General features: G+C 36.1%; 2 protein-coding genes across 3 annotated transcripts in view; both read left to right on the top strand.

Annotated features, from left to right (window-relative positions):
* kdm5bb (lysine demethylase 5Bb) overlaps positions 1 to 3,377 on the top strand; it is a 30,259-nt gene extending 26,882 nt beyond the window's left edge. For both annotated transcript variants that reach the window (XM_008414414.2, XM_008414415.2), the window contains 2 exons: positions 887 to 1,204; positions 2,413 to 3,377. In XM_008414414.2, the coding sequence (XP_008412636.1) occupies positions 887 to 1,204; positions 2,413 to 2,550 (456 nt within the window). In that variant the 3' untranslated portion in view covers positions 2,551 to 3,377. The remainder of the gene's footprint in view (positions 1 to 886; positions 1,205 to 2,412) is intronic.
* Positions 3,378 to 6,552: 3,175 nt separating this feature from the next.
* The window catches only part of rap1aa (RAP1A, member of RAS oncogene family a), a 38,440-nt gene continuing 28,238 nt past the window's right edge, over positions 6,553 to 16,754 (top strand). Inside the window, exons 1-6 of the mRNA XM_008414413.1 lie at positions 6,553 to 6,654; positions 9,147 to 9,299; positions 12,613 to 12,700; positions 13,233 to 13,301; positions 13,393 to 13,449; positions 13,533 to 13,673. Coding sequence (XP_008412635.1) covers positions 12,644 to 12,700; positions 13,233 to 13,301; positions 13,393 to 13,449; positions 13,533 to 13,673 — 324 coding nt within the window. The 5' untranslated portion in view covers positions 6,553 to 6,654; positions 9,147 to 9,299; positions 12,613 to 12,643. The remainder of the gene's footprint in view (positions 6,655 to 9,146; positions 9,300 to 12,612; positions 12,701 to 13,232; positions 13,302 to 13,392; positions 13,450 to 13,532; positions 13,674 to 16,754) is intronic.

Raw genomic sequence — 16,754 nt, forward strand, 5'->3', positions numbered from 1 at the left:
TTTGGTTTCTAATTCAAATAACATAATGCACTTGAAGTAAGACAAAACTAACTTACAGCTAACTAACAGCTTGTTTTAAGTCAGTAATTCCTTAATATTGATGGAAAAGTACGAGTTCCACTGCCAGATTATTTCACTTGTAACATGGGAAAAATATCTTGTGTAAATTAAATAATCTCCCAATGGAGCCAGTACTATTTTTTTTAATCAGTATTAAGGAATTATTTACTCAGACTTACACTTTTCAGCAAGATATAGGAGTTGATTTGAGTAAACAATCTCTTAATATTGGTGAAAAAGTTCCAGTTCCACTGGTTGATCATTTCACTTATTTCATGAGCGAAGGCCAGGCTCTCCGCTGTTACCTAGCAACCTCAGCTAGGCCCAGCCCGTCACCTAGCAACCGAGTTCTAGTTCCACTTCCAGATGGTCTCTTTTTCCCAAATTATAACGAAAATAATCTGCCAGTTGAACTAGTACTTTTTCAGCAATATTCAAGAATTATTGACTTGAAGCTAAACTGACTCACATGCAGCTTTGTTTTAAGCAAATAGTTTTTCAATATTGATTAAAAAAGTAGTAGATTTCAATACATTTTCTCATGTTATAAGTGAGATAATTTGCCAGTGGAACTAGAGCTTTTTTTAAATCAATATTAAGAAATGATAGACTTAAAACAAGCTCTTATATCTTGCTGAAAAGTTAATTGTAAATTAGTTTTTTCTTATTTCAAGTGCGCTAAGATATTTGCATTTTAAAATAGACTGAAAATACTTGGTAATATTTTGTGACTTTGCAGTGTATCTGCCTCTCCTCCTTCACAGTTTCAGGTGTGTAACAGAGTTTTACTCTCGGTGAGTTTTATCGGGACTGATTCTGTTTTCAGGACGGGAGCGACGCCACGACGGACCCCACGACGGACCCCACGACGGACGCCACAACGGACGCCACGACGGACGCCATGACGGCCTCAGAAAGGAAGGCGAAGAGGCGTCTGGAGAGGGACGGCTTACCGGACGCAGAGAGCAGGGGGAAAGATAAAAAACACTCCCACAAAAGGCAGAAGGTGAATAAAAAGAAGCTGCAGCGCCGGCCGGCTTCTACCTCGTCCTCCCCGCGCTCCGACTTCTCCCAGTCCGACGACTCTGACGAGGAAATGGCTGTGTGTCCCGCTGAGAGCTGTCTGCTGCCCGAAGGAGACGAGGTGAGACTTTAAAGAGATCCCTTACACTGAAGGGAGCCAGTTAAAATCGTGTATACAGGCGCTTTAAAACCTGGAAAATGCTTGATTTTAAATTGTACTTTCAGGATTTGGAAAGAGCTTGATTTCTGTATAAAATCCTTGAAAGTTTTTGATATTCAGACTTCAGTTTTGTGATAAAATGCAATCTAACATTTGATTAAAAGCCTAAACTTGGATATCGCGTTATTTACAGTTAAAACCAGATATTTTCATACACATAATAAAAAACATAGCTGTATTTTTTTATCACTGTCTGAAGTTAAATCTGTCTAAACTTTCCAAATACAATCATCAAAACTATTTTATTTGCTAAATGCCAAAAAACGTTTTATATTTTTTGTAACTTTTTCTAATCTTTTTTATACGTCTTTGTTTTAATTTGAGCACAAAGGTAATTTATGTTACTACAATTTGTTTGAATTGTTTGAATAATGAATATTTATAATTCCTAATCGGGAATAATCAGGAATTGATCTGTGTAACTRAAATAAAGGTTGGCTTATATTTTGTAAATTAAAGAGCATTATTGAAATGTGAGGATTTTTTTTTTGTACTTTATTTGTATTTTGTCTTTAAGCATTTAATTGGAGCAGGAAGATAATTTACTTTAACACATTTTGTTTGGATTGTTTCAATGTAATGAATATTTATTATTCCTAACTCTGTTTTGTCCCTTCTGTTTAATGTAGAATACAATCACAAGACATTATTTAACAACAGTAATGAATGATATAACAGTGAATTGAAGCTGCCTTCTTTAGTTCATTTGTATTGTTTTTATTTCCAAACTATGTTCCTGAAGAAGTTTGGAACTTATTTTGAAAAAACTTGATAAGTTGAATTATATTGTGAGAAAAGTGTTCAAACCCTGATTATACGACCTTTGAACCATCATTATTGTTGGTTTTAATGAAAGGCAGGAGCTGCACAAACTTTATTCGATCAGAATAAACAAAATATAAAATATATATGAAAGATGTTTATTCTTTAACTCATAAACTAACTCCTTTCTTTATAAAGTCGCACCAAGGACCTGAAAATGTCCTCAGGACAAAACCACAAACTGATTGAGTTGCAAACAACAAAACCTGAGATGTTAAACCTCACAGATCAAACCGTTTTTCGTGCTAAAACTGATTTTTTCCCTGTGGTTTCTGGTGCCGCTGCAGGTGGACTGGGTCCAGTGCGACGGCAGATGCAACCAGTGGTTCCACCAAGTCTGCGTCGGCGTCACGGCGGAGACRGCCGAGAAGGAGGACTACGTTTGCGTCRCGTGTTCTCTGAACGATCGACAGACGAGGAAGTGAAGAAAATGAATTTTTAATATTTTTTTTGTAAGTTTTTGGGAAGTCTGCAGGTCCTCGGTCCGTTCCAGAAGCGTCACTGATCCCGTCCCCGTCCCTCCCCCACACAGTCCCACCTGTCTGACCCTTTTGTAACAATGGTGCTATCTCCTCTTTGACTTGTCGTCCAGAACTATAATGTCTAGGGTTTTTTTGTATTTTTACATATATTATATATATATTTCTTTCTTTCTTATAAATTGTTTGTGGTTGTCTAAATGGAAAAAAGAAACAAAGGACATTAAGTGTGCTGCATGGGTCTGCATTTCATCGGCACAACAGAGTCTTACACCACGATACCCCAAGTAAAAAGCGCTAAGGATTCAAATTTATCTTCTTTGGAGCCTCTTTGCATGTTTCACAGAGTTATGGGGAATGAAAAGGAGTTATTAACCCCGGTAAAAGTAACTATAATTGCTTTTTGTTTTTCTTTAAACCTCGTTGTTTAGTCCATGCATCTTAATATAATTATTCCCGTTTTTGGTTTTGTAGAATAGGTTTTATTTATCTGAGCAATAATTTCTTTTTCTTTCTTTTTTTGACTTTGATGGCTTGATCTCTGCCAAGTTGTGTTTTTAGCGATGATGTTGATGTGATGTAAAGAAGGTTATGTGGACGGGTTACGGCTGCGGAGACGTACCAGAGCACGCCGAAGGAAAAAAAAAAAAAAAAAAAAACGAAACACACTGCTGACATGCAGATCCGCAGGATGGTAACCGCGCATACGGTAGAGAGGAAAAGTGAAGATGTTACAATTTATATTGTGGAATAAAGCCCTTTTGTTCTATGGAGAGGTTTTCTCATTTCACTTGGTGCAAAGAAACAACATCGTGAATATTCTCCTTTTATGAATTAATTCACTACAGACTGCTGCAATTAYTTAAAAAACAAGATTTTAACAAACAAGTTTGAATTTATTATATTTATTCAGTTTTTTCCCCTGATCCACAAAGTGACATTTAGCTAAACCAGGCGAGAGTACTGGAACATTTGCTGTTTTATCTCCTCGGTAATAGACAGTATCTTAATAAAGTAGTCAAAATTTTGTAGAAAAGGAATTTTAAATTATTATTAATCCAAAATATAATCACGCTCTCGGTCAGTTGTTGTATTAAATGACAGATAAACATTCTACAAAACATTYTGGGGGAGTTTATTATGATGGAGTGTTGGGGCCATACTAAGAAAAGAATAAAAGCATGAAATTACAAGAATAAAATAAAAGCGTCCTTATAATCTTTTATAAAATATAAAAGATTATATTTTATTACTTTATTATAAGAAAGTCAAAAAAGTCGCTAAAAAATAAAAAAAATAGYATTAGGAGAATAAAGCTATATTAAGAGAATAATGTCAAAATACTATAAAATAAAGTCAAAATAATATGAGAATAAAGTCAATACTACAAATATAAAGTCAATATAATACAAGAATAAAGTTGTATTACAAGAATATAGTCATAATATGAGTTTATTCCCTTGTGACTTTATTCTTGTATTATTTTGAGTTTATTCTTTTGTGACTTTATTCTTGTAATATTACAATGTCATTCTCATAATTTTTATTTATTTATTGTTTTTAGCATGGCCCTAATACTCTGTCTTTGTTTATCGTCCTCATTTTTCTTCTCATTTTTTATTTTTATTTTTTACTTTTTACAACAATGATTGGGTATTGCTTGCTGGTTTTAGCATGYAGTGTGATAAATGACAACAGGAACATTATAAAACAAACATGATTTTGTCTTGTACCTAATTAAATGTTTAAACAGATTTTATTTGTCTGTAAAAATCTGGAATTAAACCTCTTGAATTTGCGTCATTATTGAATTGTGGACAGAGGGGCCAAATAAACTCATCCAGACATTTCTGACTAATCCCTTGAATAAGTACTTACACCCTACTAACAGGTGTTGMAACAGAAACCACAGTTATGTAGCCATCTGCTGGAATAACTAAGGCTCACTTACAAGCTCAAGCTGAAATTCTTGTAATGGTAAAACGGAACTGAAATCACAAAAATTAAAATAAGACGTTTTTGTTTTAGTTTTATTTCTTTGMTAAATTAACCCTTCTAGACTGAACGCGTCGACAACTCAGCCAAATTCGCAGTWCCGTAATTCCACATCACTTTGCGCTATCTGAAAAATTCCAATGGTTTCTGAAAATGGTTTCCAGCCAACATCGGGTTATTACGGTAATTTCACTAACGCTGTAGCAGGAAGTGAAATTAATCTGAACTTTCATAAAAGCTTCCATTTTAATTAAAATAATAAGAAAAGTAAACAATACAARCAAACGAAACTCGGCACATACAGAATTAAACAGAGATATGAACTAWTACAAGGAAATTATTTAAAAGTAAATATACATGCTTTAAAAAGTTACCAATATTTCCACATGCCATTTAGTTTGGTCTGTTGCATTTAGTTATAATGAATTTTTGTGTTCAYAAAGTATTAAACAATTCACATGTTCAATTGGGTTAAGCTGATTTCAAAACCAGTTCTGTTCTTTCGGTTTTGCTCTTGGTATTTTCATAACATCTGGTTAATGGCCGGAGCTGTTGCAAGATCCTTGTTTGTCGACTTGATTAAATAAAGGCAGGAACACTTTGTTTTGAAAGCATGGCAACACTCCCTCTGCAGAGCAGCTAATAATATCCTGCAGTCATAAGAGTATGAGCGGCCTYAGTGATAAACCCAACTCCCATATTTAGCCAATGGAACAAGAAAGAAATACTTTAAGGCTAGCTCATCTGATCCATTCWGTCAGAGAACAGAKGACAGAGGAAGGCCAGTCGGAAAGGAAATTTCTGCTCATGATGTGACACAAACAAGCATTACAGAGGAGAGGTCAGAGGTCAGCATCCATAACCAGGAAATGTAGTTTCTAAAAAGAGAGCCAAGCTGTGCAAAGCAAGAGAAACACAGAAATAAAAAAGTATCAGATTCTCTAGAAGTTTTYCAGCTCATCACACTGTGAGAAGTTTTCATTTATTAAGTTTTATATTTAATGAAATTATTTAGAAAAGTGTTTAGAATTTATTTTGCAATCATGTTATTTATTTGTAGTATTTTTTTATGTTAGTCTTTAAAATACCAAAATTTGCACATAACATGATTTTTGTCTGCCCTGCGACAGACTGGCGACCTGTCCAGGGTGACCCCGCCTCTCCCCCGGAACCTTAGCTGGAGATGGGCACCAGCAACCCTCCCGACCCCAGTAAGGAACAAGGGTGAAAGAAAATGGATGGATGGATGGATGATTTTTGTCTGTGTGATGACATCAAAAACGATGTTACGATGTATGCTAGAGTAATTTCTTAGAGGGTTACTTTTTACTTTTATTTGAGTAAAAATATGTGTTAGTAGTGCTATTCTTACCTGAATAAAATTTTTGGGTACTCTACCCTCCTCTGCTGAATTGATTGTACAAAGTGAGACTTTCAGCTACTTCCATTTACTAGAAGATGGATCAATCCAAAAAATATTAATACATTTCAGTTTCAGACTCGCAGCTTGAAAATTTATTTCATTTTTGACTTCTGACATCTCACTAAAAAATTTTTTATTTGATTTGCATTGTATTTAAGAAAAAATGCTAACAAATTTGCTCTGTTTTCTATTGTTACTGTTTATTATGTTAAAATGTTAAGTATTTTGTAGCCATCTATATACTTTATCCAAAATTCTGTCCCAAATTTTAACAGAATAATTCAAAGGAAAAAMACAATTTAAAAAAACCCTCAAGGCTAGAAATTTGATAATACATTTTACAAAATACATGGTTTGCTGTCAAACACTTCAAGGTAGAAATGAGACGTTGACCTCCATATAGATCAGAATAACTGCTGATCCACATTATTTTTCTGCTGCTTTTAAATTTCTCAGTGAAATGCCTGTTTGTTAGGTCTCCGCGCTTTTATCCGTACAGTTTCAAGTCAGGAATATTTATTTCTATCGTAACTTGGATCGCTCTGATTGGCTGCTTCTGCTCCAATCAGCAACTACAGCCGGAGCTCTCCGCACATTCAGTCTGATTTAACGCACTCACATAGCGGAGCACGGTGAGTCTCTTCAAAAAGCTGATACATCTGGGGAAAAAATATATATATTTCAAGGCTAATTATTTAAAGTGTGTCTTTGTTAGATTAGTAGTTATCGTGTGAGCTTGTGTTTGTTTCCTAGTCCTTATTTGTTTATGACTTATATCCTCAGTTGTAGAGAAGCAGTGCTGTGGGTAATATAGCTTAGCTATGGCTAACGAGAGCTAGTGAGTAACTGACGAGTTCTCGACGCAAACTATGTTTTCGCTTCAAGTAGGCATATTTAATTATACCCAAGCGGTCTTCAAGCTTTTAGTGGTTTATCCGCATACCGACGTTAAAAACGGTAATGACTTGGGGCTTAAACTTTTGGGTAAAGCTAATAGTTTCAGAGTAGTGACTAATGCTAACTGGCTAGCTAGTTAGCGCCCCATTTTAGCTATAAAGTACAGAAAGCCCAAACTGCGAGTCAGACACCAGGAAACATAAAACTGTGGCCTTTGTGTTTTGAGGAGGTTTGGTTAAAATTAGTTACCAACTTGGACGCTGCGAACTACAGTTTCAAATATATTTACAAGGCTACCAATAAACGCCGTTAGTTAGCATTTACCTGAGTGTGTGCTAACTAAATGCTAGTAAATAAGTTGTCAAACTTTTTCCTGGTCAGCTTCTTCTAGTTTCTGTTTACTCCGTCTCAGACTTTGCGATAAATCACGGTTTAGTGTGCTTGTTTTTGTTTGTAAGAGCTGTGGATTTTTAAACGGTGTTAAAGTCTCAGTGTTGAGGTTTTTGAAACTAATAGCCACACCCTTCCCTTCCTTTCGAAACCARCTACGGTACAAGATGCGAGTTCATTTTTATTGGTAACTTTACAGCTGCCCTAACTTTTGGTGTTTTCAACAGAGCTCCTAAATGAGGAGGTTTATAGAAATAGTTTTAAATCCACACTAGAAGTGTATTTGGTCGTTTGAGTCGAGCTGAAATCCCCCTCCCTCCTCTGGCGCTGACACATGATCCTGTCTCTGAGCTGAAGATGTTGTCCCCTGACTTGCCACTGTGGGAGGAAAATTAATACCTTTTGTTATTAATGGTTCAGATCMGCCTTTTTTCATACTGAACGTGGCAGACAGCTTTAGTAATTTGAGAAGTTTTGCAATATAAAGTTACAACATAATTTTAACTCTGTCTAAATCAAAGAGAAAATGTGCAACAACTCATGTTATGATGTAAACTATTCATCTGTTTGTTCAAATTATAAAGCTAAACGCAATACCGTTGTTTTTCTTTAAACATTGAGTAACCATTACTCTAAAAGTTTCCTGTACATTTAGCAATGACATGCTTACAGAAAAATATATATTTGTATCTTTACATTTGATACTGGTAAACATGAGCTTGAAATGGCTGTTTATGAAGATTTAATTCTTTTGAAAATCTTTCACAAATGGACTCTTCGGGCTTCCGTAGTTCAGAGTGATTCCAGTCAGCCCAGTGACTTGTCATTTTGATTTACAGGCATGTTTTACAGCTTGTATTTAGTTGTACTTTGAATTCAGGTCAACTTCCAGAACTTATGATTGGTGGGAAAAAAGCAAGTTTTTAAAAATATTTCTGTCATTTATAATTTCTTTTTAAAATGGATAAAATATGTATTGATTAAAATCAGATTTGGTAGGGAAAAAATATATGTATTTAAGCCAAATCACCCAGCTCTGCTTATTTTAGATATTTATTTACGGTCACGCCTACCACTTTTTTTTGCTCCAATCCCTTGATTTATCACACTACCAGCTGAGCTATCTCCTTAAAAATCAGCTTTTTTATCCGCTGTTTCTTTTTGGAATATTTCCAACCTGATAATCAGGTCGTCTGCAGGTCATTTAGCACCACGTTCTCCACCAACATGCTGTGCGCGAATGGAGAAGGGTGACCATCGTCCGGCCACGCCCCGGCCCAGTCACAGAAGGCTCTCCTCGCCGACYSRAGTCGGACTGTTTTGTTGACATTCTTTATGTCAACAAAGTGGCTTTAGATATTCATCCGAGGTGCTTCGACTAGGGTTACCAAGGGACCAGCCCCTATACATTTAAAGCAGTGGGGGGAAGAGAGACAGAGACTGCGGCGGCAGCGTGTCGGTTGGTCTGTGTTACCCAAAAAGCAGTTGGGCACAATATCGCAACACCAACACCGTGAGTGAAACAATGACTGGGGCAGCCTACTATATAAAGTACTCGGGTACCACTTCTTTATTATTACACATCCACATTTGTAGAGTACGGAACAAATCACGTCCTGTATAGGTTCAATACGGGACGGGTGGCAACCGTAACTGTAGCGTCTATTCTATGCGCCTTATAATCCGGTGCGCCTTATAGTGCGGAAAATACGGTAAATGTTCTCGGCCTCGGAATAAAATAATACCAACATTTTAGTAATGCTCACTCAGGTTTACCCAGTTTGTAATCAGATTATTATTCGTTTCTGTAACTGACTTCTGTCTTATTTACGATTAGGAGCCTTTAGGACAGATTGGTTCAACCTTGCTCTCTGGTTCCTCTGTACATCTCATCGCCTTGGGGACTGGTTGGCATCAGAGAACCTGAGGATCCATAAGGCCTTCCTCCCCAGATGTAGAGGGACTTTCTATCATTACAACTGTGTACAAGGTAAATTAATTTCCTGGTGGTTGTGAAAGCCTTTTTTCAGTTTTACATTATCTCATCAAATTCTGGAATTAAGTTATTCATTTACTGTTGGCAAGAACATAGAGACTCCTTATTATGAAAACTAAGAGCAGGCGTGGTAAAAAAAAATCGCCAGGCTCTGATACGCCTACCTCATCGTGTCTCGTTTCTAGGCARGGGAACATTTCTGGTACTTATCTGATGTAAAAACTTAGAAGCAAGTTTGTGACTTTTACTTTATGAGCACCTTTGAGCTCATCATCTGTTTGCTTTCGTTACCTTTCTGTGCACCCCGTCCTCGTTTTTGTGAGCGTTTGTCACGCGTACGCTCTCTGATCTCCGTTTTCTGTCTGTGTGGCGTACTTGAGTAGATGAGGGTCGTCACAATGGCTCTTTGTGAAGTCCGCTGTGTGCCTGTCTCTCACTGTGGTGCTTCAGACGTCGTAGTTAGAATTGCTAATGCTGGCCGATTGCGACAGAGTGGGTTTTGTATTGTTTGTCGCAGCATTTGACAAAGATCCTACTGACCTAGCATAATTATTACATTCAGAGGTTTTTAGACAGGATTTTACTGTAAATCTCTCCCCCACTTTGACATTTGATGTTAGAAATGTACATTTGTTTGTTTTAAATTCATAATTATGTCCCAAGATGTTTTATTTGACTTCATGTGTTCAGCTTATGTAGATGTTTTAATTCAAAACTTTTTCTGGACCATCTCATGTGTCAATCTCTTTTTTGCCACTTGATATGTGTCAGCACCTTGTTAGAGCTCAACCAGGAAATATGCCTACACTTGTGTGGTTTATTCAGCTTTGGAAAAAACTAAGAGCCCACTGAACTGAACCCGACTGAAAACCTCCTGGTTATTCCACCAAAACTTGTTTTCTTTGCATTATTTGAGGGTTAGGGAAAGCTCTGCATCTTTCTCATTATTTGGACCATTTTTTGTTTTCTACAAATAAATACTAAATGTTTGCTTTAAATTTCAGAGACATGTTGTCAGTAGTCCGTCCATACATACATGCATCCATCCATCCATACATACATAGATAATGAATAATGTTAATTTTGCTGAACATAGACCTATAAGGAGTGAAATCAGAGAAAATGATCATTTTAAATGACATCTTAATTCTTTTCAGTATTATTGCTTAGTCACAGCTGCATGGTTAAATCTCAACAAGCACTAAACTATTACAAAGATTTACATTTTAAATTTGCATAAAACACTCGTGTCTTTATCGTAAAATGCCGGTGGCAGCTTCTCTTTGTGCCAGATCTATTTTCTAGGCCAGTTAGTGTTTCCAATGTGTGTCAGGCTGATGATAGGTTACTCACTGTGACCTTTTTCTTCTGTATTGAAATGAGATGAAGCTATTTGTGAAACTGGAACACTTAACAAGGGCTTGAACTTTGGTGTGAGATTGCAGGTGCTGCAAAAAATGTATAATACTTAAATATTTCACACTGATTTACAGCGGTGTCACTTATTTATTTTTATCCGTAAAGCGCCATAGACAAGGCTGTTATTATGAGCATCAAGTTATGTTTAATCATCTAAACTTTACGTTTCACAGCAACCACACGCATTGTTTGATACTCACACCCAAGCATTACTTTAACAAAGCCTAACTGCCTGCAAGAGGAGCTAAAATTGCAAACTTGATTAGATCTGAGCTGCTGGTTTAAGAAACTGGAGGAGGAAGTGAAAGAAAATGAGTCAGAATATAGTTCTAAAATTAAAGCTGTATGCAGAAAAATCATCTTTGTCATCAGTTTACATGATTTTAAATCTCATGTTGTGAAGATTATACTCTTTAATCGTGTTTCAGAAAGCTACTTTGATTCATAAGACGTCAGGTCTGTCATGGTAAGACATTTTGCTCTTCTCAGAAGGTGTCTGAAAGCGATAAACAATAATATTGTCTTGAGACTATTGTCAAGTGTTGTCAAGACTCTAATTCCTAATAAACTTTTAACTCTGGAACTGGAAGACACTTTAACTATCCAAAATAAACAAGCAAAACAGCAAATGAACCAGACTGAAGACTTTTGTCATCCAGTTTTTGCAGAGGGAGAAATGACAAGTTATTCAAATGGAAATTGAGTTCATTTTAATTACTCATGTGATTAATTGATTTATTACTTATTGTAACCAGCCTACTGACACGTAACATCTAAGATTTATTTGTCTACATTCCTCAGCATCTTTTTAAATCTATGTAGCCACCTACAAACAAGAAGTTACCTATGAGCAGCTAATTAAGAAACTGACTGATATTAAATAAAATGTGATGAAATTAGTTTGGCTGCTGTGCATTGTAAGCATGGCGGCTGCCAAACTCTTCTTACTTCCCACCAAGCTAAACATTGTTTGCTTTAGAGGTTTGCAGTGAGACAATGTTGATGTGAGCGCATATATATTTGTGAACAAAGAACAACATGTGCTGCTTATGTTTACATCTCATACTTTGCGTCTGGATTTGCAAATTGGTAAAGTTTATGTAAATGAGCCACACCAATCGGCCAATCACAGAGAGTTTTCCCCCCCTGTCCAATCAGAGTATTTCTTTCAAATTCTGCATTTGCTTGGCTAACTAATCACAACCAGCAGATAAAATGCTGCATGAAAAGTCGAACATCACTAAACAAAACGGTAGGATTTAGAGAAACAAAAGAAAACTTTACAATAAAAACTCAAATTTTGCATCTTAAGAATATTTACTTAAGTATCCTTACTCATCATTGTCCATTTTAACATATTTTACTTTTAAATTTTACCAACATTTCTTACTTAGGATTTAACTGAAATGAAAAAAAAAAATCATTTGAGTTGCTTTTTTTGGTGTGTTTGCCTTTTTTAAGACTCAAATGTTAAGTATTATCAATGACATCTTGCAATAACATAAAATTACCAAGTAATATTTCTTATCAACTTCAAATATTTTTAATACAAAAACACGTGTTAAGTTTTTACATTTATATTCAGCTCTGACTTTTTGTTTTTGCAAAAATGAACAAGAATAATTCAACAACCTCATGATTCATGATTTTATGATTAGTTCACTGTCCTCAAAGTTCATCAGACTCTTTGTTTTTCCAAACTATTTAAAATACTCGTATATATTTTGAGTCATCGCTGATCTGTGATCAATTCTGGTATATTCTCAAAAAAAAATTTTCATATTTCAGCACAGAATAGCCGTTTTCCCCCATCTATGCCTGTGGAAATGCGGAGAATGTCTCCATCTCTGAATTTATCTGACTGATTTCTGTGTCTCTGTCTTTTCAGACTCTTGTGCTGTCCAGTGAAGTCGCCCACCATGCGTGAGTACAAGCTAGTCGTGCTTGGATCAGGAGGTGTGGGGAAATCTGCGCTGGTAAGTATTTCTTGGAAGATCATTACAAATACACAAAATCTTTCAAGTATTTTTGGGTTAGTTTATAGTCCAAATATCTTAATACATTTAAATAAAGCAAAATTAACTTTCAAGTAACTTTTCAGCAAGATTCTGGAGCTTGTTTAAGTAAATAATTCCTTAAGTGCTAGATTTTCACTAGAAAATGTCTTGTTGTAAGTGGAACTAGTTATTTTTTTATCAACAGTAAGGAATTATTAACTTGAAACAAGATCCCATATCTTTCTGAAAAGTTACTTGTAAGTTTGGGTTTATTTCTAGTGTAGTAACACATTAGCACTAGAAACTAAACCAAAAATACTTGGTAGGATTTTGTGTTTTTGCAGTGTATCCAGCTGATTTGATTTAATTGGCTTTTTCATTTCAAGTCATAAAAGGAGACAAAGTTGAGACAAAACTGATGTGAAATTTTAATAAAGCTTACTGTATAAAATATTATTTAGCACAATTCAGTGACCTCTTTTAATTTTGTCTTCTACTTGGTTGATTCCAGACAGTCCAGTTTGTTCAAGGCATTTTTGTGGAGAAGTATGACCCTACTATAGAAGACTCTTACAGAAAGGTAAGGGGTATACAAAAATACTTCTTGATGCCTCCTGAACATTATCAAATTCGTCTGATTGCCTCTAAATTCTTCTTTTCTGACATAACAGCAAGTTGAGGTGGATGGGCAGCAATGTATGCTGGAAATCCTGGACACCGCTGGAACAGTGAGTCTCGCCTGCCTGTGCGTTTGGCTCAGAGAGGCCCTCCAGGTCGCTGATGCCGTTTCTCCTCTGCTGTTGCTCTGCAGGAACAGTTCACAGCGATGAGAGACCTGTACATGAAGAACGGGCAAGGCTTTGCTTTGGTGTACTCCATTACAGCACAGTCAACATTTAACGACCTACAAGACCTGCGGGAACAAATCCTGCGAGTAAAGGACACCGAGGATGTGAGTGCAACACGTTTTTAAAACGGACACCTAAACAATTGGAAATCTGAACCCTTTCTGAGCACAATTAAAGGAGAAATTCACATTTTGTACTTTTTTATACTTCCATTTGGGTTTCTGCTGCTTCTAGAAACGCATCAAACGCTTAAAGAAAACACTCAGCCGTTTTTTGACAATAAGTTAAGATTTTTTTAGTGTCTGGAAAATGAACTGTTTCAAAAACCTCCCAGTTGTTAAAAGTTATGCTGTTACCTAGCCAAACCCTCGTTGGCTCGCAACCCAAGGAGCTCCAGGTCATTTGGTCAGCTGGTTTTACTACTGTACTGCTGTACAATRGCTGCTGGAAAAGACAAATGTTTTATTGGTCACCTACTATCCAGAAACCACTCGCTGCATTCTTGTTGGTTGTGCAGGAGGCTCTACTAATGCTTTTCAAAGCTGTACTCTTTGTGTAATTGTGCATCATTTCGCATGCAAGTAGGGGCTGGGTGAAATGGACTTAGGATTAAATTTTTTATTTTATCCTATTCTTTTCTGAATTGGCTTCTTTTTTCTGATTTATATCACTGATCTGCACAAAGTAGGTGCACATTTAATCATATTATTAAATTTACAGAACAAACCGGGGAGAAAATCACAGAAACATTTCCATAAATGTCAGTTTAGGGTTTTTTCCCCCAACAACATTAATGCAATTTTTTCAAGACAACAATACATAAAAATTCTTATAATAAATTTCATAATAAATGCTAAACGTTAAATACTTACCCTTAAGCGTGAACGTTGAGTTGGGGGCATGGCCAGCAGCAGCTTATTTGGATGTAAAGTGACAGGAGGCCCTAAAACGGCTCAAAATAAGCAGAACTGAGCAGATGAGATCTGATTATGTAAGAATGATAAAAAATAAAAAAAATGAACGAACGAACGTGTTTTGTGTTGCCCAGAAATGTATCCTAACCTGTTCAAGGAAGCATAATAGGTCACCTTAAAGACTCCTGTAAAAGTAGGAGCCCTGTCGTCGTTGTAGAAATGGCTCTGCTGACATCTTTTTGCACGTCAGTGTGAACAGAGCAGGCTTTGCTTCGATTCATCCCCCACATCAGACTGGCGGCTGAGGGGGGCAGCAGCAGCTTTGTGACAGAGGAAATGTCAGAGGTGTTGCTAGATGCTATCTGCCTCTTTCAGTCTTTGTTTCTTCACCTTTTGATTCAGGAAGGATGTGCACTGAGCTGAATCTAAGCTGTATATAGTCAGAACAGGATGATTAGCATCTCTGCTTCTCAATTCAGTCTCATTAATATGATCCACAATCTTAAATTGTTACTTTTTTATTAAACAGTTGACTTATTTATCAATTAAACTGTATAAATGGATGAATTTTAAGGTATAAAGTGCCACTTCCTGTGTGACAAAAATGAATATTTGTTTTAATTTTAGCCACAGTTCATTATTTAACAGGTTGTGGATGTCAAATATTGTAACGCCAAACAGGAAGCAGAAATGTTCAGTCCTGAGTGCAGCTTTATTTAAAAGAATCTGTTTTTTACTAAACTATTTGTTTAAAATGTAATTATAAACCCTTTAATTTGCTCTTATAGTATTTGTATGTATAATAGCAATGTATTATTTACATGTTTTACCTGGTTTAAATTAAAGGAAAACACTAAAGAGATTTTAGGTCATACAAGATTATAATGATGGGCACATTCTATGTATTGCAGATCTGTGTTTTTCTCCTTTAGTTTTTGGTCCTTCAGCTTTAAAAACTAGTTTTATTGTTGTATGAATGAAACAGTCGCTGTCATTAGCTGTCCTTATAGAGTCTTAMCATTTTAAAGTCAGTTTAACATTAAAAGTGTATTATTTTATAATTATGTCGACCTACACATTTTATCCCTTGTCTTTATTGGAGGATGTAAACCTCATGCTGATTSATTTCCACAGACAGTGGAAATGAGTCCAATAAGTACCAATAATCCAATCTCACCTTTTAGCTGGAGGTATGTTTATAAACTTTCCCTTTATGTCGCATAGTTTTCTTTTAACAAATATGACCCATAAAAATGAAGGGAGAACCGACAGCTGCCAGCAGTCGTRACATGAAGCGAAGTGGTTTTTAGGAAAGCAAATGTTGACAGTAATAACCTGCATGAGTCACCCGTAGGTGTGTTGCTCTCCGTCTGTGCAGGTCGAGGAGCCTGTCTCACTGGTTGTTGTTGTTATACGTAGAACTTGAGCTCGTTTATTAAAACGAATCAATCTGTGGAAGTACRGTTGACCGGTCAGCAAACTTCACTCACAGTAAACAAAGAYGCCAGGGTTGTCMTTCATTRGCTAATCAGAATCAGGCCCAGATGATCCGGTTTGCTTCCCGATTTTGGTAAGCGCTGGAAAAATTATGCAATCYCAGTCAAGAGGCAACAGTTTTTCTTTAACAACACTTGAACCATATTGAAGCTGGGAGTAAGAATGAATGTTCAGCGTTGAAGAACGAGTTCTCAGGGAAAAATTGAAGCGGTCAACTCGCAAAGATTCATCTATTTGTATTTTTCTGTTGCACATAACTCCAARTWGTTTACAGAAATTCCATAAAGGGTATCTAAGATTTTCTAAAGAAAATACACTGGAAATCCAAAATGCCTTGGTTCAATAAGGTGTGGGAATTTATCGTTTATCTTAAAAATTTTGATGTATTGTGATAAAATCCAATTAAATTATGTTTATCCCTCATGTACCAAACGTGTCAGTGATGACACAGCGGAATTTGTGGTACCGTAATTCTGCGACACTTTGTGCCATCTGAAAAATCCCAACGTTTTCTGAAAGGGGAGACGTTGCGGTTTCCAGCCAACATCGGGTTATTACGGTAATTTCACTCCCGCTGTAGCAGGAARCAGGTTTTTCTTTGGTTTCATCTGATGAGACACTCTTTTAATAGACAGTAAATTGCAAAAATAACTTGCTAGATATTGAAAGTTCCAGTTGTTGAGAAATGGGCCAATATACACTGCTCAWAAAAATAAAGGGAACACTTAAACAACACAATATAACTCCAAGTAAATCAAACTTCTGTGAAATCAA

The sequence above is a fragment of the Poecilia reticulata genome, linkage group LG7, assembly GCF_000633615.1.
Source record: "Poecilia reticulata strain Guanapo linkage group LG7, Guppy_female_1.0+MT, whole genome shotgun sequence".
NCBI classification, from domain to species: Eukaryota; Metazoa; Chordata; class Actinopteri; order Cyprinodontiformes; family Poeciliidae; genus Poecilia; species Poecilia reticulata.